Source organism: Trachurus japonicus, chromosome 1, assembly GCF_045865225.1.
Source record: "Trachurus japonicus isolate A0001 chromosome 1, Traja_1.0".
Classification (NCBI taxonomy): domain Eukaryota; kingdom Metazoa; phylum Chordata; class Actinopteri; order Carangiformes; family Carangidae; genus Trachurus; species Trachurus japonicus.
In genome coordinates this window covers 40923565-40947302 of record NC_140907.1, presented here as the reverse complement: position 1 = coordinate 40947302, position 23738 = coordinate 40923565, and the positions used below count along the sequence as shown (strand labels likewise).

Below are 23738 nucleotides of genomic sequence, written 5' to 3'. Positions count from 1 at the left end.
CCCTTTGCCCGTCCCGTCCAATCAGAACGCCTCTCTCTGACGGACTGACAGCCCATTGGTTCACGCCGGCCCCGTCACTTCCTGTCACATGTCGTAGGATCTCTTCCATCCAATCAGAAGAAGAAGAAGCGCTGACATCACCGTGGGAAACAGGAAGTGACCAGGTTTCCATGACAACTGCACGATATTTTTGTAACTTTGTATAACACTAAACCCGAGATAAGAAGCTGCGTTCACACCGCAACTTTTATTTTTATCGCTGGCGACAAATTTACATATTAAAGGACAATTCCGGGCAAATTCAACTCTGTATTTTCCTAACATTTTAAATGGGAGCGGATGTAAGTTCTGCTGCTTAGGCTGTTTCCATCCCTCAAAGCCACAGACAGCGTCAGATGGAGACTCAAACATGCAGCCAGAAGTTTATTTACTTGGGACAGACACAACTAGCGCAAACTGAAAACCTTCAGATTCCTTCTGTTAGACCTAAGATGTTAGGAACATACAGCCTGAGTTGAATTTGCCCGGAATTGTCCTTTAATGATGTAAACTTGTCGCCAGCGATGAAAATAAAAGTTCCGGTGTGAACGCAGCTCGATGGTTCTCCTCATGTTCTCCAGATGTTCCTCCTCATGTGGTGAAATCTGTTTCCTGTTGTTTCTGAATATTTGATGTGAAATTGTAAAAAGAAAAAAAAAAGAAAAAAATCATTTTTATTGTGAAAAGTTTTTTTTTTTCCTTCTTTTTCAACATTTGTGTAAAAACTTCAATAAACTCTAATCTCTATTCAAATTAAAAATTCAAAAGTCCCTTATTATTACGTTAGGAAGGACTTCAGAAGTGCAGGAGCAGCAACACAACGATCCACACATCCATACACACCACAGACACACACAACACAATAATAATAACACACATCCCTACACACCACAGACACACACAACACAATAATAATAACACACATCCCTACACACCACAGACACACAACACAATAATAATAACACACATCCCTACACACCACAGACACACACAACACAATAATAATAACACACATCCCTACACACCACAGACACACACAACACAATAATAATAACACACATCCCTACACACCACAGACACACACAACACAATAACAATAACACACATCCCTACACACCACAGACACACACAACACAATTATAATAACACACATTCCTACACACCACAGACACACACAACACAATAACAATAACACACATCCCTACAACCACACATAAGTACAAATACTCACAGCAAAGGTTAAAAAAGACACATATAAAGATAAAAAATAGTTTAAAAACAGGTAAATTGAAAAGGAAAAAGTTCTAGTGGGAGTTAAAGCTTCAGTCAGTGATCCGGTGGTTTTGTCTAACTTCCTGTCAGCAGATGGAGTTAGCAGCCCCCGCCCTCGTCATGGATCTATTGGCCCTCGTCCCTACGTCACCACATTCACACACAGAGAGGACTGCCCCTTTATGCCGTTCTCTCTCCTCATTGGATAAAGGTTGTAGGATACAAGGAAAGTTTTCTCCTGGGCTCAGAGCAGAGCAGAGTGACTGACTGACCCGTGTTTCAGACCAAACACTCTATAGAAGTGATTGCTGTCGGAAGATACAACTATTTAAGACTTAGATTAACACAAACATTCACCTGACTTCTGCTTTAACACAGTTTAGAAGTCGGATTGAGGTGGAGATGAAACTGGATGAAACTGGATGAAGCTCTTTGTTTGAGTGGGAGTGACCTGTATCTGCTGATGGTAGTCGGCTGTAGTTGCTGTGTAGTGTGTGTGTGTGTGTGTGTGTGTGTGTGTCTGTGGTGATCTGTGTGTTTTGCACATGACCACGATGACCTCATCACATGTTAATATTTTATTTTAAAGTGTTTTTTGGCCTCAGGTCCAACACGATGAACTCTGACGGTCGTTATCAGGCTGCAGCTGAACACCGGTCCTCAGAGGTGTGTGTGTATATATATATATATACAGTACATTTATATACTATATGTATCTATACATGTACTATATCTATACATAAATATACTATATACATGTATCTACAGTGGGTACAGAAAGTATTCAGACCCCCTTCAAGTTTTCACCGTTCCTCATGTTGCAGCGTCGTCAATAGTTTCCTCATCAGTCTACACTCACCATCCCATCATGACAGCACAAACACAATATATATATATATATATTAGGGCTGTCAAACGATTAATTTTTTTAATCGCGATTAATCGCATTTTTTCCATAGTTAACTCGCGATTAATCTCTATTAAAAATATTATATATGGCGCTTTGGACTTTCAACACTCCAAAGTGTTATAATCTCTAGACAAACAACTTTTAGACCAGACCTAGCAGGCCTAGTACCTAATCATAACACATGATGCATGAAACTCACACAGAATTGAAACAAATTGCATCCAGTGGAAATTGCCCTTTACTTTGCTACGTCTCTGCCTGGCCATGTGCATTTGTTGACAACAAAGCCTCAAAAAATCAATGGATGGAGCTGTGGATATATGTTAGACTGTGTATATTTGTGTAGCAACCAACTTGAAGGTGGCTTACCGCCACCTACTGGACTGGAGGTCCCACACTCCAGTCCTCCAGTCCAGCAGACAGAGGACAAAATGGGCCGCGATTAACCGCGATTAAAAAATTTAATCGCGTTAATTTTTTTAATTAATCTAATCGCGATTAACGCGTTAACTCTGACAGCCCTAATATATATATATATATATATATAAATGTATATATACAGCATATATTTCAAGTTATTTAACCCTCATGACGTCCTCCCGAGTCCCCACGGAGTAACGTCTATTGAGTTTCACAAAACAGAAAATCTAATAATATAGTAAATATCAAAGGAAAATAAATTGATGGGTTATTATCAGACAAACTTCCATCAGGATTTTTTTTTAACCCTTTAATTTTTCTTTAATGGCAGCAAATAGTAACGTCCATCGTCCTCTGGGCTCCTCACCCTCTCAGAATGACGCCAACTGGTGTGACTGCTAACAAATACAAACATAACATTATCACATATTTGTGTTGGATTAAACAGTTGGAATGAATCAGCTCAGAGTTCCAGAGCTACATGAGACTCATACGGAGGGTTATGCTGCCCTACAACGGAAGAAAGGGGTAACTCCTCAGAGTGCAGTTCTGAGAAAAATGAGTTTTTTCTTGTCCAGTCAACTGTATTGAACTTAGGATTCTGAAAATGGGTCAAATCCTTGCTTTTGCTTTTGCAAGTAGTAGTCTAGCTGTGTAAAAATATTTAAGTCAAACTTAACATTTTACCCTTATTTCAGAGTTACCTCTGTCTTTTTGTGCATTGAGGCAAAATATAAGCTGGACATACAACACAAGAAAGGGGAAACTCCCATTGGTTCATAATGGTAGCAGCCTGTTGTACAGTCGGGCCTGTTGAACATCTATACACAGAGAGAAGAAGGTAACTCATGTTACTGTGTTCTCTCCTTGTTTCCCCACAGCTTTAGGTAGTTCTATACACAGGAAGAAAAGGGTAACTCATGTTACTGTGTTCTCTCTTGTTGTTTCACTGCAGTTTTTGGGAGTTACTGTGAAAACCACCCGCAAATACATCCCAAATAAGAAAACGTTGGGTCAAGATATTTATCTACATGATGTAGCAGAACCTTTAATGTCCCAAAAATGACAAAATCTCATTTTTGACAAAAAATGAGTTACCCCTTTCTTGCGTTGTAGGGCAGAATAGGGTGGAGCAGGATTTATTACTTTATTGCAGATTCGTCACACTTAATTGTTCATTTTATTTAAAAAAATGACCCACAATTATATAAAGTCGACTTGGACTTTTTATTCTGACAAGTTAACCAGCACTCTGCAGCAGCCTAAAACCCAACACACACAGAGGCCTCGGCCGCCATGTTTCACTTCTTCTTCCTCCAGACAGACAGACAGAAGCTCTACTCTGCAGAGGAACAGACTTCAGACCGAGACAAAGTCCACTTCAACGCTCCAACCAGACTGGAGCATGAGAGGAACCAACCAGGAGAAAGAGAATAAAACATCTCTGCAGCTGAATAAAGCTGTGTGTGTGTGTGTGTGTGTGTGTGTTCTCTGTGCTTCGTTGTGTTTGTCTGCCCTGTAAAGCACGGACTGCTCCTTTAGATGACAACCTGAGAGCAGGTCGGGGTCCAGTCAGACACACATCTAACCAGCCCACATTAAAGGGACAACCAGGAGTTTGTGTCTGGTTCTAAAAGAGTCTCATATTAATGTGGATCTACGTTACCACTTCTTAAAGGGATAGTTCAACATTTAGTCACACTGGCCCATCACCATAACCCCTACAGTCATAGCAGTAGGTTTGTTACCTTTAATTGTCGGTGCAAGCTGTTATAAAAAGAGCGAATCACACATACAGTACAGTACATAGTAGAGTTGTTACAGTACATAGTAGAGTTGTTAAATATCTGCGCATGTACTTGTACCTCCTCATGCGCTTTAGGTTGAATATATGTATTTCTTCTGCATAAATACTTGAATATGAATCTTGTTATTTGTACGCGCCTCAAAGCCGTTGTTTCATCCAAGAACTTCATGGTGCGGCGCTGAGGCTCATGGGAAATGTAGTGAAACTGATTGACTCAGTGAAACAACAAAGTCTGAAGCTTCACACAGAGACAGAGAGACGATCAATAACTAATCAATACATCTGATCAACGACAAGGAGACGAGGACGTGGAACCAAAACAACTTTATTTACAAAAGTCTGACGACGCTGCACCACAACAGTCGCATTAAGAAAAACTCTAAAACAACTAGCGATGATAAAAAATAAAGAAGAATAAAAATAAAGAAACAACAGGAATTCAGAGGGATGATGATGATGTCATCAGAGGGGCGGGGCTCCGGGTGATGTCATCAGATCAGGTCGGCCACTGCGGAGAGAGAAGATCAAGCAGGTCAGGTCAGCGTTGTGTTTCCATGGTAACAGCCTCACACACACACACTCACACACACACACAGTCTCTCTCTCTCTGGTACCGTTTCCATGGAATGATATATATGTTTTTATATGTCAATGAATTATGTTAAATCGCAGCTATATAGATTATATATATATATTTTTTTTACAATTTAAAGAATCATGTGTAACCCTGTTACTATGTAAATGTACTTCTGTTATCTACCGGTCCTCTGCTCCGTCTTCATGGACTTTTATGTTAATAGTTGTGTTGTTTTGGGGACTAGGGATGGAATATGATATAATTTAACACACGAGCTGAATCTGGTGTATTTACTGTGGGTACTCTAGTATTTACTGTGGGTACTCTAGTATTTACTGTGGGTACTCTAGTATTTACTGTGGGTACTCTAGTATTTACTGTGGGTACTTACTCTAGTACTCACTGTCCCAACTAGATAAACACATAAAGTAAAGTAACAGCCTCAAACACACAGCCAGTGTCTCTCTCTGTGGTAGCGTTTCCATGGTAACAGCCTCTCACACACACACACACACACGCGGTGTCGTTTCCATGGCAACAGCCTACCGTTCATGGGCATCTCGTCGATCTGGGTGGAGTAGTACTGCTCGATGTCTCTCAGGATTCTGATGTCGTCGTTCTTCACAAAGTTGATGGCCACGCCCTTTCTCCCGTAGCGACCGGACCGACCAATCCTGGAGGGGGAGGGGGTCAGAGGTCAACACGGGGTTAAACACATTCACAACAAGCTGCTCAGAACCGATCAATGATCAATGATCAATGATCACTAGAGAGAAGACGACGACGTCATGTGATCAAAGGTCAAAACAACCAGACAGAGGAAATGAAACCAAATGAAGACAAGAAGCTGAAAGAAGAACAGGAGATAAACAATCAACCCTGATTAGACCTGGTCACCATGGTGACCGGGGGGGGGGGTGATTGGCTGTTGGTTTATTATGTTACTTTTACAGGCTCATGACATTACGTACTAACCCTTTATCACTTTGAATATTCAGTGTAAATCAACCCCCGGGCTGCACTTCCGGCTGAATTTGAGATCATTTCAGAAACACAACAGACCATAGACGGATAAAAACAGTCAAAACTTATCTCATTCTGCTTAAAATCAGACTCATCACATTAAAAGCAGCTTGTTTTTAGACACTTTTTACTTCTTTAAGCAGATTTTCACTTGAAATAAGTAGAGAAATCTGATAGTGGAGCAAGTTTTTCTTTCTTATTACAAACACAAAAAACTTGCTTTCACTGGCAGATTTTTCTACTTATTTCAAGTGAAAATGAGTTTGAAACAAGTTCATTTTTAGGTGATGAGTCTTATTTTAAGTGGAAAGAGATTAGTTTAGACTAGAAATGAGACAAATATTCTTGGAAAGATGTAGAGTTTCTGCAGTGAGGAGGGGGCGGGGCTCAGTGCATTATGGGATGTCTACCAGGTGTTAATGTGGGCGGGGCTCAGTGCATTATGGGATGTCTACCAGGTGTTAATGTGGGCGGGGCTCAGTGCATTATGGGATGTCTACCAGGTGTTAATGTGGGCGGGGCTCAGTGCATTATGGGATGTCTACCAGGTGTTAATGTGGGCGGGGCTCAGTGCATTATGGGATGTCTACCAGGTGTTAATGTGGGCGGGGCTCAGTGCATTATGGGATGTCTACCAGGTGTTAATGTGGGCGGGGCTCAGTGCATTATGGGATGTCTACCAGGTGTTAATGTGGGCGGGGCTCTGTACCTGTGGATGTAGAGCTCTCTGTTGGTGTATTATGGGATGTCTAGCAGCTGTACCTGTGTATGTAGAGCTCTCTGTTGTTGTATTATGGGATGTCTAGCAGCTGTACCTGTGTATGTAGAGCTCTCTGTTGGTGTATTATGGGATGTCTAGCAGCTGTACCTGTGTATGTAGAGCTCTCTGTTGGTGTATTATGGGATGTCTAGCAGCTGTACCTGTGTATGTAGAGCTCTCTGTTGTTGTATTATGGGATGTCTAGCAGCTGTACCTGTGTATGTAGAGCTCTCTGTTGGTGTATTATGGGATGTCTAGCAGCTGTACCTGTGTATGTAGAGCTCTCTGTTGGTGTATTATGGGATGTCTAGCAGCTGTACCTGTGTATGTAGAGCTCTCTGTTGTTGTATTATGGGATGTCTAGCAGCTGTACCTGTGTATGTAGAGCTCTCTGTTGGTGTATTATGGGATGTCTAGCAGCTGTACCTGTGTATGTAGAGCTCTCTGTTGGTGTATTATGGGATGTCTAGCAGCTGTACCTGTGGATGTAGAGCTCTCTGTTGGTGTATTATGGGATGTCTAGCAGCTGTACCTGTGGATGTAGAGCTCTCTGTTGGTGTATTATGGGATGTCTAGCAGCTGTACCTGTGTATGTAGAGCTCTCTGTTGTTGTATTATGGGATGTCTAGCAGCTGTACCTGTGTATGTAGAGCTCTCTGTTGGTGTATTATGGGATGTCTAGCAGCTGTACCTGTGTATGTAGAGCTCTCTGTTGGTGTATTATGGGATGTCTAGCAGCTGTACCTGTGTATGTAGAGCTCTCTGTTGTTGTATTATGGGATGTCTAGCAGCTGTACCTGTGGATGTAGAGCTCTCTGTTGGTGTATTATGGGATGTCTAGCAGCTGTACCTGTGGATGTAGAGCTCTCTGTTGGTGTATTATGGGATGTCTAGCAGCTGTACCTGTGGATGTAGAGCTCTCTGTTGTTGTATTATGGGATGTCTAGCAGCTGTACCTGTGGATGTAGAGCTCTCTGTTGTTGTATTATGGGATGTCTAGCAGCTGTACCTGTGGATGTAGAGCTCTCTGTTGTTGTATTATGGGATGTCTAGCAGCTGTACCTGTGGATGTAGAGCTCTCTGTTGGTGTATTATGGGATGTCTAGCAGCTGTACCTGTGTATGTAGAGCTCTCTGTTGTTGTATTATGGGATGTCTAGCAGCTGTACCTGTGGATGTAGAGCTCTCTGTTGGTGTATTATGGGATGTCTAGCAGCTGTACCTGTGTATGTAGAGCTCTCTGTTGGTGTATTATGGGATGTCTAGCAGCTGTACCTGTGGATGTAGAGCTCTCTGTTGTTGTATTATGGGATGTCTAGCAGCTGTACCTGTGGATGTAGAGCTCTCTGTTGGTGTATTATGGGATGTCTAGCAGCTGTACCTGTGGATGTAGAGCTCTCTGTTGTTGTATTATGGGATGTCTAGCAGCTGTACCTGTGGATGTAGAGCTCTCTGTTGTTGTATTATGGGATGTCTAGCAGCTGTACCTGTGTATGTAGAGCTCTCTGTTGGTGTATTATGGGATGTCTAGCAGCTGTACCTGTGTATGTAGAGCTCTCTGTTGTTGTATTATGGGATGTCTAGCAGCTGTACCTGTGGATGTAGAGCTCTCTGTTGGTGTATTATGGGATGTCTAGCAGCTGTACCTGTGTATGTAGAGCTCTCTGTTGTTGTATTATGGGATGTCTAGCAGCTGTACCTGTGTATGTAGAGCTCTCTGTTGTTGTATTATGGGATGTCTAGCAGCTGTACCTGTGGATGTAGAGCTCTCTGTTGGTGTATTATGGGATGTCTAGCAGCTGTACCTGTGTATGTAGAGCTCTCTGTTGTTGTATTATGGGATGTCTAGCAGCTGTACCTGTGTATGTAGAGCTCTCTGTTGTTGTATTATGGGATGTCTAGCAGCTGTACCTGTGTATGTAGAGCTCTCTGTTGGTGTATTATGGGATGTCTAGCAGCTGTACCTGTGTATGTAGAGCTCTCTGTTGTTGTATTATGGGATGTCTAGCAGCTGTACCTGTGTATGTAGAGCTCTCTGTTGTTGTATTATGGGATGTCTAGCAGCTGTACCTGTGTATGTAGAGCTCTCTGTTGGTGTATTATGGGATGTCTAGCAGCTGTACCTGTGTATGTAGAGCTCTCTGTTGTTGTATTATGGGATGTCTAGCAGCTGTACCTGTGTATGTAGAGCTCTCTGTTGGTGTATTATGGGATGTCTAGCAGCTGTACCTGTGGATGTAGAGCTCTCTGTTGTTGTATTATGGGATGTCTAGCAGCTGTACCTGTGGATGTAGAGCTCTCTGTTGTTGTATTATGGGATGTCTAGCAGCTGTACCTGTGGATGTAGAGCTCTCTGTTGGTGTATTATGGGATGTCTAGCAGCTGTACCTGTGTATGTAGAGCTCTCTGTTGTTGTATTATGGGATGTCTAGCAGCTGTACCTGTGGATGTAGAGCTCTCTGTTGGTGTATTATGGGATGTCTAGCAGCTGTACCTGTGTATGTAGAGCTCTCTGTTGGTGTATTATGGGATGTCTAGCAGCTGTACCTGTGGATGTAGAGCTCTCTGTTGTTGTATTATGGGATGTCTAGCAGCTGTACCTGTGGATGTAGAGCTCTCTGTTGGTGTATTATGGGATGTCTAGCAGCTGTACCTGTGGATGTAGAGCTCTCTGTTGTTGTATTATGGGATGTCTAGCAGCTGTACCTGTGGATGTAGAGCTCTCTGTTGTTGTATTATGGGATGTCTAGCAGCTGTACCTGTGTATGTAGAGCTCTCTGTTGGTGTATTATGGGATGTCTAGCAGCTGTACCTGTGTATGTAGAGCTCTCTGTTGTTGTATTATGGGATGTCTAGCAGCTGTACCTGTGGATGTAGAGCTCTCTGTTGGTGTATTATGGGATGTCTAGCAGCTGTACCTGTGTATGTAGAGCTCTCTGTTGTTGTATTATGGGATGTCTAGCAGCTGTACCTGTGTATGTAGAGCTCTCTGTTGTTGTATTATGGGATGTCTAGCAGCTGTACCTGTGGATGTAGAGCTCTCTGTTGGTGTATTATGGGATGTCTAGCAGCTGTACCTGTGTATGTAGAGCTCTCTGTTGTTGTATTATGGGATGTCTAGCAGCTGTACCTGTGTATGTAGAGCTCTCTGTTGTTGTATTATGGGATGTCTAGCAGCTGTACCTGTGTATGTAGAGCTCTCTGTTGGTGTATTATGGGATGTCTAGCAGCTGTACCTGTGTATGTAGAGCTCTCTGTTGTTGTATTATGGGATGTCTAGCAGCTGTACCTGTGTATGTAGAGCTCTCTGTTGTTGTATTATGGGATGTCTAGCAGCTGTACCTGTGTATGTAGAGCTCTCTGTTGGTGTATTATGGGATGTCTAGCAGCTGTACCTGTGTATGTAGAGCTCTCTGTTGGTGTATTATGGGATGTCTAGCAGCTGTACCTGTGTATGTAGAGCTCTCTGTTGTTGTATTATGGGATGTCTAGCAGCTGTACCTGTGTATGTAGAGCTCTCTGTTGGTGTATTATGGGATGTCTAGCAGCTGTACCTGTGTATGTAGAGCTCTCTGTTGTTGTATTATGGGATGTCTAGCAGCTGTACCTGTGTATGTAGAGCTCTCTGTTGTTGTATTATGGGATGTCTAGCAGCTGTACCTGTGTATGTAGAGCTCTCTGTTGTTGTATTATGGGATGTCTAGCAGCTGTACCTGTGTATGTAGAGCTCTCTGTTGTTGTATTATGGGATGTCTAGCAGCTGTACCTGTGGATGTAGAGCTCTCTGTTGTTGTATTATGGGATGTCTAGCAGCTGTACCTGTGTATGTAGAGCTCTCTGTTGTTGTATTATGGGATGTCTAGCAGCTGTACCTGTGTATGTAGAGCTCTCTGTTGGTGTATTATGGGATGTCTAGCAGCTGTACCTGTGTATGTAGAGCTCTCTGTTGTTGTATTATGGGATGTCTAGCAGCTGTACCTGTGGATGTAGAGCTCTCTGTTGTTGTATTATGGGATGTCTAGCAGCTGTACCTGTGGATGTAGAGCTCTCTGTTGTTGTATTATGGGATGTCTAGCAGCTGTACCTGTGGATGTAGAGCTCTCTGTTGGTGTATTATGGGATGTCTAGCAGCTGTACCTGTGGATGTAGAGCTCTCTGTTGGTGTATTATGGGATGTCTAGCAGCTGTACCTGTGTATGTAGAGCTCTCTGTTGGTGTATTATGGGATGTCTAGCAGCTGTACCTGTGGATGTAGAGCTCTCTGTTGTTGTATTATGGGATGTCTAGCAGCTGTACCTGTGTATGTAGAGCTCTCTGTTGGTGTATTATGGGATGTCTAGCAGCTGTACCTGTGTATGTAGAGCTCTCTGTTGGTGTATTATGGGATGTCTAGCAGCTGTACCTGTGGATGTAGAGCTCTCTGTTGTTGTATTATGGGATGTCTAGCAGCTGTACCTGTGGATGTAGAGCTCTCTGTTGTTGTATTATGGGATGTCTAGCAGCTGTACCTGTGGATGTAGAGCTCTCTGTTGTTGTATTATGGGATGTCTAGCAGCTGTACCTGTGTATGTAGAGCTCTCTGTTGTTGGGCAGGTCGTAGTTGATGATCAGAGACACCTGGGGGACGTCCAGACCTCGAGCCCACACGTCCGTGGAGATCAGCACACGACTACAACACAACAACAACAACGTTACAACACAACAACAACACAACAACAACACAATGTTACACCTTACAGGATCTCAACTACCACAGTTACAAGACATCTACCCTGTCCGCTGCAGGAGGAAGCACTCAGCACTCTGGTACAGTCTTTTCTCTCCATGTTATACTGGCACCAAAAACACTGTCACACATTAACACTCCACTGCCTAAACATTATGTAGCCTATATACATATGTAGCCTATATACATAACTATAGCATTGATCACTCAGTGATGATGAGAAGAGAAAAACCTGTTGACCACCAAAATCATTTCTTAGTGGGTGGATTTGAACCCAGACACAGCAATGCTTCAGCTGGCAGTGGGGATACTCTAGTGAGCTATTTGCTACCTTATGTTTTCATCCTCTCCAGAGTTGTCAGGCTGTAAACCAGCCAGCCCCTGTGCACATTTTTATTTTTATTTTCACACACATCAATCACATGGTCACGCAGCCGTCTGTGCCGTGTCACCTACGGCCAGTCCGTCGCTGCCCGTGACCAACGCGGCAACAACAGCGGAGAAGTTTCTAATCAGGCCCGGGACACCTGTGTTAACACCATGTTTGACAAGTGGAAATCCTGTTTTGGGTTTATTCATCGTCCGTCGGTGCAGCTGCGCTGGTCACTGTGTGTGATTTATGCGTGTATTAGGTGGCGTGTGATATAATAATGGATTTGCCTGGCATCGATTGATTCAGTTTCAGTACCGTGGTGGTGGACAGCTCCAGTTAAGAGCTTCTTAAGAAGCTTCTTTGGCCTGATCTTAAGAAGGCAGTTAAGATCGAATCTAGGAAACACCCGTATCTTAGCTCCTTCTTAGCCGAACCCTTCTTAAGAGCCTTCTTACGTCCTTAAGAAAGATGGAATCTGGGAAACACGGCCAATGTCAACTTAGCATCAAAAGTGACATAACTTAGTGAATGACACTTAACCACAGCTGTCAGAAGTATTCACTGATGTTTATGACAGTGTTATGTCAGTCTGATCAATACCTATTACAGTGAAGTGGTACTGTGTATTTATTAGGGCTTGATACTGTATAATGTCTGCTGCTTGAAATGAGTGAATGAGTGTGAATGAATGAATGAATGAATGAATGAATGAATGTGTAGGTTGCAGATCACTGATTGTTTGACTTATTTATTGATGCTTCTTATGGTACAGGCTTGTTTTTTACTTAGATGATGCTACTGTCATTATTAGTTTGATCTTTTTGTGCAATGTGCATTTGTTCTCCTTTTTTATTTTCCATCCAGAGAGTCCAGGTTTTAAAAGGGTTTAAGTCACTTTATAATGGAGTATGTTCATTTATAGGCTGCTACAGTGTTTGTGTGCAGATATAAATGTTAAAATGCTAAAGACTAAAAATCATAGAGAATCAGCAGTTGTCATGGTAACCAGAGTGTGTGTGTGTGTGTGTGTGTGTGTTCACCTGGCTCCAGATCTGAACTCCTTCATGATGGACTCTCTCTCCTTCTGAGGCATGTCACCGTGCATCGACGACACCGTGAAGTTAGCCTCACGCATCTTCTCTGTCAGCCAGTCCACCTGGAGATACACAATATATACACATTAAATACACAATATATACATAAAATACACAATATACACTAGGGATGCAACGGTTCGGTAAAATAGCGAACCGTCGGTACGGCCTGCACGGTGCAATACGCTCTTGGACCGCGGTATTTCAGATTCAGCTGCATCAGCTCTTACTGCTTTACAATTAATTAGTTCTTAGCGCGATTTAGCTCATTTAGCTTTTATTAGAGTTCCAGCAGGACTGTGTCCATGCACACTGCACGTGTGGGTACTCCACCGAGCCGTGTCACACTGGAGGATAGGAGACCCCACGGCTGGAGGGGAAACACATGCACTCACTCTGTGTGTCCACTAGGGGTGCAACGGTACAGGTACAAACAGTGGCATGAAGCTGCTCATCTCCAGCTGCAGCTCAACACAAAACATGCACGTCATGACTGCTTCATGAGGAAACTTTATGAATTCAGGTTGGTGTTACATGAGATTGTAAACGACAGCATCAAAGCGTCACGTGAGGGATAATTAACAGATTGAAGACATGACGTGGAGGCGACGAACCACCCGTCGCAAAGCCAAACTTTGGAATATCTAGGGGCGGCTGGAGGAGATGGTGAGATCCCATTTAGAAAAACTTTATTTTAGGCTAGTGACAAACTGTCAAAAAGGGCTTTAGTTGTTGAGATACCCCTACCAGAGGTAGAACAAAACCTAACAATGTTTTTCCTCATCTCCAAGGTCTCCCATATATGAAATGGATTCTTAGGTTAAAATATTTTACTGCAAACATTGTTAAATTGATACATATTGTCATACACCCCAAACTTAAAAAAGAACAAAAATACAGCCTGGCCGTATGGGAGTTAAGACACATAAACTCATGTAGATTAATAACACAAGCTCTGACAGCTTTGAAACTTGACATAACTGTGGCCAGGAAGTTCCTTTACCTATTAGAAAAAACTGGATGTGAATATCTTGATGTGTGTAACATATAGAGACCTATAAACACTTGCCTTAAATAAGCGGACATACAAAAAAAATAATATCTATGCAGAATATTCTCATTTACTTTGTAGTTGCTCGGCCAGGGATTGTCATAGAAACACATATGATGGCTTGTTTGAAAGATGGAGTTGTGCAGAATCCAGTGATACCAAATATGTGACTATAGCATGCATAGTCAGCATAATACATCACCAAATGTATGAGGTGTCCCAAATGAAAGAAAGTGAAACATTAACATAATCAAGTCTCCACAGCCCATTATCAATGGTGACAAGAATGTTGACCAGTTCAGTCTGACTGCAACCTAAGCAAGTAACTTTGGGTCAGTGCTACTCTTTTTTATTATTTTGCATTTGTGGATTGGATAGTGTTTGTGTATATATTGTGTTACCTTTCTCTTTGTGTTACAGAAGATGACAGCCTGTGTGATGGTCAGAGTGTGTATATATTGTGTATATGTTGTGTTACCTTTCTCTTTGTGTTACAGAAGATGACGGCCTGTGTGATGGTCAGAGTGTCGTACAGGTCACACAGCGTGTCGAACTTCCACTCTTCTCTCTCCACGGCAACAAAGAACTGCTTGATGCCCTCCAGGGTCAGCTCATCACTGGGGGGGGCAGAGAGAGAGTAAGGGTTAGGAGGGGGTAGGAGGGTAGGAGAGAGTTCATAGATGACGTTCAGAAATGTGTGGAGAGAACAATCAGGGTAAAGGTAAAGCTAAAGGTAAAGGTACTTTATTAGTCACATATACAGCTAGTACAGTGAAATTCTTTCTCTGCATTGAACCCATCCCTGAGGAGCAGTGGGCAGCCGCGGTGCAGCGCCCGGGGACCAACTCCAGATTATGAGCCAGTGCCTTTGGTCAGGGGCACTGACTGGAGGATCAACCTAGCCGACATGTTTTTAGTGGTGTTTTCAACATGTTTAGTTGCAGCACCAAATGTTAAAATTAGGGCCCGACCGATATGGATTTTTTGGGGCCGATGCCGATGCCGATTATTAGGGGGGAAAAATTCCGATAACCGATTAATCGGCCGATTATTATTATTATTTTTTTAAATTTTAAAACTGTATTAATTTAAGTAATATATCTACATATATTATATAATATATAAATTAGGGCTGCCAAATTTTCATTGGTCAATTGGTTGCAGGATAAAACAACAACATTTGGAGCTCTGTCTTGTCAAAATTAAGTCAAAATCAATGACTGAACTGTGAAAGGCTATAGGGCTTTTATTTTGAAGGGCCAGATACAGGAAGTCATGACACGTGACACTTTTTTTTTGTTGTTGTTGTTGTTTTTACACGGCACGGCGGTCTCTCTCTCTCTCTCTCTCTCGCTCTCTTTTTTTTTTTTGAAAAGCGACTTTTTCCAGTGTTGTTCCAGACGTTTGTGGTTTGTTGAACTCGACGTGGAAGCACGTATCACCGCTGTTTTCAATGTCTAGCGGGTGCTGCCGCGAGCCCCGGTCCCACAGCGCTCAGTGTGTCACGGAGCAGAGACATGATTGTCCCGCTGCAGTCAGAGACCCGCACCGCCGCCGCCCCCCCGCCCCAGTCTACACAGCCTGAGCTCAGTCACTCACCCTCCTCATCCACTGTGTTTATTGATAAACGGGCGTAGCTACTGTAGCCTACTGCCGGTAATAACTGTAAAACCCGACCGGCTTGTTGAATCTCGAACCCAACACGGCCGGAGTCACGAGCGTTAATTAATTAATTCACAACCCGACCGCGGTGTAAAAAAAAGAAAAAAAGTAAAAAGAAAGCCAGCAGCAACACTGGTTTTGAGACAGTTAACAGTTAATCAAGTTGTTAATAAGCTGTGTGATGTGTGTGAGTGACAAGGCTGTGGCGGAGCGTGTCCTGCTGCAGATCAGTCACTCTGCTGTGTGTGAGGTGGATAGTTAACCTATAGGCTTCGTTCCCTCCTTGCACTGTTTTAAAATTGTGCTAAATAAATCAAATCAAATCAAATAAAGAGAGAGTAAGGGTTCTCTAGGTTCTCTAGGTTGTGTAGTTTCCTCACCGTTTGACCAGGATGCGTATGGGGTCGGTCATGAACTTGTTGGTCATCTCCAGGATCTCGTGCGGCAGCGTGGCGCTGATCAGAACCACCTGGGTGGCCGGGGGAAGGTAGCGGTACACGTCGTAGATCTGCTCCTTGAAGCCTGATTGGACCACACAACCATGATGTCATAAAATCACAACCACCGTCACTGCCCGGTTTGTGTAAATACTGCGGAGCGGCCGCCATCTTGGACCGCTGCCTACGGTAACTCCACTTGGACAAACTTCATCATCATTATTATGTGTGACAGTGGAAGTGAGCTGACTTCCTCTGTGACACAACGGTGGAGAGAAAAAGAAAAGAAGCAGCTCTGGTCTCGGTCCGCCACACAAACACCACGTCCTGTTACCGTATTCTCTGGCAGATGCGCCACATGATGCAGTTTATGAATCGATAAAAGCCGTATTTTGATCATCATTATATTGACATTGTGACCACGCAATTTTGTAGTGGTGTCAGAATGTTTAGTGATTAAACAAACTAGTCCCGTGCCAATCTGCATCTCAGTAATTGAGGGCATTTGTTGTTTTTATTGCGCGCCTCTTTCTACTTCTTCCCTGGTTGAAACCATAGCTACTGTAGCTGTACGGGTTGAAACATGGAGGCTGCGCTGGAAATTATGAGCGGCATTTTTGACGGCGTTTTAGGTGCAAACACACGGGCTGGTATCGGTGCTGGAGAGACATTTAAATAAACAGATCAGATCCATAAAAAGAGAGAAATTTCTGAGGATAATGAGATGGTCGACGGCGGCTTTCAACAGGTTTAATACAAATACCACGACGGCTCGTTACTGTTGTGAAGTCACGTTGCTGCTTTGACATTTTATTTACATTTGCTTGGCACATGGATGTGACAGCAGCAGATGTTACCACGAGCAGCTTTAGCGTCATATCGGAGCCTTAATGTCAGTAAACTAGAGTAAAATACAGACTTCACTGATCCCGTGTGAATGCACCATAAGAAACACAGACATGGGGGGGGGGTTACTAATCACCAGACGACCACAGGTAAAACTGATCCCGTGTGAATAGGACTTAAGTTTGTCCAAGTGGAGTTGCCGTACGGAGCTGTCACAAATCGGGCAGCGACATTTAGAACAGTTGAAATAAAATTTTAATTAAAATAAACATCTCAAAATAAATAGTCAAAAATAAATTAAATATAAAATAGAATAAACATTGATTTCATAAGGAGGATTCAAATCAGTTTCAGAATCCCCGCTAGCGCAGTTAGCTCCGTTAGCATCATGTCCATTTTTTCTACTTATTTCAAGTGAAAATCAGCTTGAAAGAAGTAAAAAGTGTCTAAAAACAAGCTGCTTTTAATGTGATGAGTCTGATTTTAAGTAGAATGAGATTTGTTTTAACTAGAAATAAGACAAATATTCTTGCTAAGATACTTGAGTTTTTGCAGTGTAATGCTGCATTAGCATCAAAACAAAGAAGGCTAAGGGTGCGTTCCGATCGACCTTTAGTTCCCTGAGCAGTGGACTACACAGTGTTCTCCATGTTCAGTGTGGTTCCAAACCGCAGGGAGCAGTTTGAAGGGAACTGTGAACTGTGCAGGGAAGGAGTGAACAACGGTTCCTCACTTCGCCCAGTTCACCGGATGTTGACAACCGATATTACCCATCAGCCATTGCGGTCCGTTTACGTGCGTTATGTAAATTAGCCGGGCTAACGGTTAGCTACCTGTTTAACTTTAATAACTCAGTGGCTCAATAAACGCTCCATGAAAAAATATTTTCTCCAGCGGATATCTGAGTTCCAACATGACTGAGCTAACTGGAGTAGTTTCATGTGGTGTCCCACAACGGGAGGGTTTTAACAGCTGACGTCCTGATGTTAGCTTAGCTGCGTTAGCTTAGCTGCCGCCGTTAGCTTAGCTACTGCCGTTAGCTTTCCTGTCAGCTGAGCCACTGATGCTTTCTACACATCCTGATGCCCCCAAACTGAATAAATACCACGCATTGTAACACAAAACTGCTTTGCTTGTGCACACAGAAATAGTAATGTTTCTTAAATAATTTCAGATCTGTCTAAACGGTGATAGTGGCGTGAAACATTTTGAAACTTAAAAACTTTATTTTTGAACTCGAGCGGAAACAGCTGTGACGTTGCAGGGTGTTCAGATCGGTGTAATATCAGTTAAATGAAGTTTCCTACGGCAGATTCCCTGTGCAGGGAGCAGGGAGTAGGGGGCTCTGTCCAAGTAAACTGTGGATCGGAACGCAGCCTAAATAAAAAAAAACGACAGCAGCTCTCTGATGACATCACAGCAGCTCTCTGATGACATCACAGCAGCTCTGATGACATCACGGCAGCTCTCCGTCCTCACCCTTGTTGAGCATCTCGTCGGCCTCGTCCAGCACCAGCATCTTGATGGCTCTGGTCCTCAGGCTGCGGCGCCGGATCATGTCTGCAGCAGCGGGACAGAGAGAAGGTTAGCTATGGCTGGTTGCCATGGTGACTCACCGACCCTCGGGCCGGCCGGCCAATCAGAGAGCAGAGACTCAGACTCACCGAACACCCGGCCCGGCGTGCCGGCCACCACGTGCTGGCCGTAGTCCAGCTTCCTGATGTCCTCGCCCACGTTGGTGCCTCCGATGCAGGCGTGGCACTGCACGTTCATGTAGTCGCCTAGCGCCAGCAGCACCTGCAGAGGGGACCAGGGGGCCAATCACAGAGCAGAGGGGACCAGGGGCCAATCAGAGAGCAGCACAGAGAGAGAGGGCCAATCAGAGAGCAGAGGGGACCAGGGGGCCAATCAGAGAGCAGCACAGAGAGAGAGAGGGCCAATCAGAGAGCAGAGGGGACCAGGGGGCCAATCAGAGAGCAGAGCAGAGAGAGAGAGGGCCAATCACAGAGCAGAGGGGACCAGGGGGCCAATCAGAGAGCAGAGGGGACCAGGGGGCCAATCACAGAGCAGAGGGGACCAGGGGGCCAATCAGAGAGCAGAGGGGACCAGGGGGCCAATCAGAGAGCAGAGGGGACCAGGGGGCCAATCAGAGAGCAGAGGGGACCAGGGGGCCAATCAGAGAGCAGAGCAGAGAGAGAGAGGGCCAATCACAGAGCAGAGGGGACCAGGGGGCCAATCAGAGAGCAGAGCAGAGAGAGAGGGCCAATCAGAGAGCAGAGGGGACCAGGGGGCCAATCAGAGAGCAGAGGGGACCAGGGAGCCAATCAGAGAGCAGAGGGGACCAGGGGGCCAATCAGAGAGCAGAGGGGACCAGGGGGCCAATCACAGAGCAGAGCAGAGAGAGAGGGCCAATCAGAGAGCAGAGGGGACCAGGGGGCCAATCAGAGAGCAGAGGGGACCAGAGGGCCAATCAGAGAGCAGAGGGGACCAGGGGGCCAATCAGAGAGCAGCACAGAGAGAGAGGGCCAATCAGAGAGCAGAGGGGACCAGGGGGCCAATCAGAGAGCAGCACAGAGAGAGAGGGCCAATCAGAGAGCAGAGGGGACCAGGGGGCCAATCAGAGAGCAGAGCAGCACAACCACAGAGGACCAATCAGAGAGCAGCACAGAGAGAGAGAGGGCCAATCAGAGAGCAGAGCAGCACAGAGGGCCAATCAGAGAGCAAAGGAGCACAGAGGGCCAATCAGAGAGCAAAGGAGCACAGAGGGCCAATCAGAGAGCAAAGGAGCACAGAGGGCCAATCAGAGAGCAGCACAGAGAGAGAGAGGGCCAATCAGAGAGCAAAGGAGCACAGAGGGCCAATCAGAGAGCAGCACAGAGAGAGAGAGGGCCAATCAGAGAGCAGAGGGGACCAGAGGGCCAATCAGAGAGGAGCACAACCACAGAGGGCCAATCAGAGAGCAGAGCAGCACACAGGGGGCCAATCAGAGAGCAGAGCAGCACACAGGGGGCCAATCAGAGAGCAGCACACAGAAAGAGGGCGAATCAGAGGCAAGGCAGTTTTATTAGTATAGCCCGTTTTTACCAGCAGTTTGTCTCAAAGGGCTTTACATCCCATCATAACAACATCCTCTGTCCTTAGACCCTCACATCCACTGAGGAAAAACTCCATGGAAAACCCTTTAAACAGGGAAAACCAGGAGAAAGCTCAGGGTGAGCAACAGAGGAGGGATCATCACCCAGGACAGAGATGTTGTTACACACAAGAAAACAGTTTAGAACAGAGAATGTGAGAAACATGGTGTGAGAGAGAGAGCAGTACTCGTGCAGCAGCAGCCAATCAGAGAGCAGTACTCGTGCAGCTAGAGTTGTCACGGTACCAAAATGAGTAACCACGGTACTATACCAGACAAAGTATCACGGTTCCGGGTAATATCACGATACTGCAACCTTTTTTTATTATTATTATTTTTATGAACTGCAATGTATTTGTACAAGTTATAAATACTTATTAATTACTTATAATGTTGTTTGGTGCATGATAAACATAATACTAGTGAAGTAGGAATTAGACTGAAACAAATATTTTTAAATAAGCAATAAAAAACAAATAAATGAAGTTAGAATGTATATGGTTGAAAATAAATAACCATTCAGTCTCTTGCACATTAATTTATGTTTAACAAATATAAATAATCAACTTAGGATAAAAACAAATCCACTGTCTTTTAAAAAAAAATCTATTTGACAATAATGCTTCTTCATAATAAATCATAGAGGACAAAATACAATGGAACAGGAACTGATTCCCTGTGAAAACTATATTTTTATGCATTTTCTAGGTGCTTTATACTTGGACATCCTTTAACTCTTCATCCCTCAGCCTGTACACGGAGCATATAGCCTGATATTAGCCAATGAGAAAATAAACAGAGCTAAATTAATTAAGTGCCACTGACGACGACGCCGCGGCAGACCCGCCGCTCGCGCCCGGTGCTTCTGCCGTGGTCAGTGTGCTGTCTCGTGTTTGTGAAGCCGTGCGCGCGTCGGACGAGACAGAACTTTAGCTCGTTGTTTGTTTTGAAGCGAATTTCTATCGAAGCGGCCGGAGCTGTCTCAGCTGTCTTCATAGAGTCCGTTCTTGCCGACATGAACCACGAACAGCCAATCAGAGAACAGATGGGCGGACCCAGCGTGCAGAAACAGCCTATCATATCCCCGGACATCACCAGTAACAGGCAAACAGCCAATCATTCAGCAGCTGTGTAGTTAGGTTGCAGTGGGTGCATGTGGGTTTTGTTTACAAGGTAGTAGCATGCAGTGAGAAGCCGAGAGGAGAGGAGAGGAGAGGAGAGGAGGGGCGGCCGCTATGTAGCGGAAACTGGCACCGGTAGTAGTAATCCACGGTAGTACCGTCGTGTAGAATTTCTAGTATAGTAGGAACCGTTACGTTTTGGCACCGCGGGGTACCGTGGCTACCGTGGGTATCGTGCAACTCTACGTGCAGCAGCAGCCAATCAGAGAGCAGCAGAGAGAGGACCAATCAGAGAGCAGTACCTTCTGTATCTGTCCGGCCAGCTCTCTAGTCGGGGCCAGGATCAGCGCCTGCGTCTCTCTGACCTGGATGTCCAGACACTGGAGCACTGAGACACAGAAGGTGGCCGTCTTCCCCGTCCCCGACTGAGACCTGAAGAGACAAGGACACGCTGTTAGTTAGAGACACAGCTCTTTTTTTTCTCTTTATATTCTTTTATTTTCCAACATTCTCATTCATAATCACAACAGACCAAATGACAAACATCATTCACACACACACACACAGAGAGAGATATAACGCCCCGAGGAGCCGCCCCACTAACGCTTCTACCTCCATAAATACCACTTATCATGAGGCAAATAAATACAGAAAGAAAAAGAAGAAAGAGAGAGAGAAAAAAGAAAAGCATTTCTATATAATAATAAAAAAAATCTATCTATATATATATGTATATATGAATGTATAGACACGCATCCATGCGAAAAATAAATTATGATAATAAAATAAAAATAAAATAACAAGCGAATTGATAATAATGAAAATAAATACAGCAAAATAATAATGCTAAATTCATTTAGTGTCATTCATAGACTCCTGATATTTCCCCCAGTAGTTCCATTTCATCTTGTATCCTGTGCTGCTATTTTTCCCAGTTCTCTCCCGGTTTTTTCCAGTTCCTCAGAATAATCTGTGGACCAATCATGATGCAGTCTGTTCCACTGCTGTGTTGGTTTAGGGAAGGCAGCCACCCCCCCACCATCTCCTAATATGTACAGTTTCAGGCAAAATACAAAATCTGTTTTCACAACACTAACAATAACACAATTAATCTTTAAGCTCAGGACCGGACCACAGCACATGGTTCTGGTTCTGGTTCTGGTTGTGGTTGTGGTTGTGGTTGTGGTTGTGGTTCTGGTTCTGGTTCTGGTTCTGGTTCTGGTGGGACTGAAGGGAGAAGACAGTGAACCACTTACTGAGCGATGACGTCACGGCCCTTGATGATCTGTTTGATGGCGCGCTGCTGGATGGCCGACGGCTTCTCAAACCCTGAAACACAACAACACAACACACAGCCGGGTCAGAACCAGCAGCTGGACCCATGTAGGAACTTCCTACACATCTGAAATGACCACATTCCAGATCCTTGGAAAACAGATTGTTGAATCTCAGTGGATCCTTCCTGGATAGATAAAGGTTCACTACAAATGTTTCTGCTCACTGAACAAGGCCGGACACAGCAGGAGGAGAGTTCACATGTTGTTCAGGGTGAGAGGAGGTAGTTACTACAGTATGATATGATTATTATTGTCAGAGGTAAAAGGTGATAGGAAATTAGTTTTCCCTGAATTCTTTTTATCTGGTTCTGTTCTTAAAGAAAGTAATGAAGTGAAATATCTTGGTCATCATATTGTAAACGATATGTCTGTTTGTTAATGTTGGGGTGCCAAACTGCTCTGCTGTAATACACAATCTTATGTATACATTTATGTGCAGGCTATCAGCCTCTAGAAATGATATCATTTTGTTTCTGTGTGATGGTGAAGAGCTCGTTACTGTGGAGCCACTGGCCTCCAGTCTGGATGATATTGATGGCTATGTTTGTTTTACATTGAACTGTTGCATGTTTTGTTTATTGTCTATCTTTTATGTATTTCTAGTCCCTATGGACCTCTGGATTGTGTCCATAATAAAGTCTTATTATTATTATTACTACTGCCTTGTCTGGAGAGCCTGAAGCCTGAAGCCTGGCGGCGGGAACAGCGGAGGTTTAACTCGGTTTAAACTCACTGAACCGCTACAACTAAACTACCACTGCTATCTAACTACACTCTGTTTATATTACATTACGTTACATATAGAGAGTCTGTGTTGTAAACAGTGAAGCCGCCTGAACAGTAAAGTAACTTTAACGTTAACGTACAACTTCAGACTGAAACACCGGGATGAAGCTCCGTTACCGGAGCTAAACACGTTTCAGTCTGAGCCTGAACCAGCCGGTAAACACAGTAAAACACGGTGTAAACACTATAAACATAATATTAACAGAGTAAAACACGGTAGTAACGTTATAAAACACAGAATAAACTCGGGAAAACAGCGGGAACAGACCGGGTTTATTCACGGAGACGAGCATTAGCTTTAGCCTCCGGAGCTAACGGAGCTAACTGCGCTAGCGGAGCTTCTAAAACTGATCTGAATCAGAGAG

The 23738-nt window shown here is 44.0% G+C and overlaps 1 protein-coding gene across 1 annotated transcript in view; it reads right to left on the bottom strand.

Annotated features, from left to right (window-relative positions):
• Positions 1–4757: 4757 nt before the first annotated feature.
• The window catches only part of eif4a3 (eukaryotic translation initiation factor 4A3), a 19635-nt gene continuing 654 nt past the window's right edge, over positions 4758–23738 (bottom strand). The window contains exons 2-11 of the mRNA XM_085788279.1: positions 22507–22579; positions 21553–21682; positions 18661–18793; positions 18476–18556; positions 16094–16235; positions 14530–14668; positions 12947–13062; positions 11369–11476; positions 5572–5699; positions 4758–4956 (exon numbers count right to left, since the gene is read on the bottom strand). Coding sequence (XP_085644405.1) covers positions 4940–4956; positions 5572–5699; positions 11369–11476; positions 12947–13062; positions 14530–14668; positions 16094–16235; positions 18476–18556; positions 18661–18793; positions 21553–21682; positions 22507–22579 — 1067 coding nt within the window. The 3' untranslated portion in view covers positions 4758–4939. The remainder of the gene's footprint in view (positions 4957–5571; positions 5700–11368; positions 11477–12946; positions 13063–14529; positions 14669–16093; positions 16236–18475; positions 18557–18660; positions 18794–21552; positions 21683–22506; positions 22580–23738) is intronic.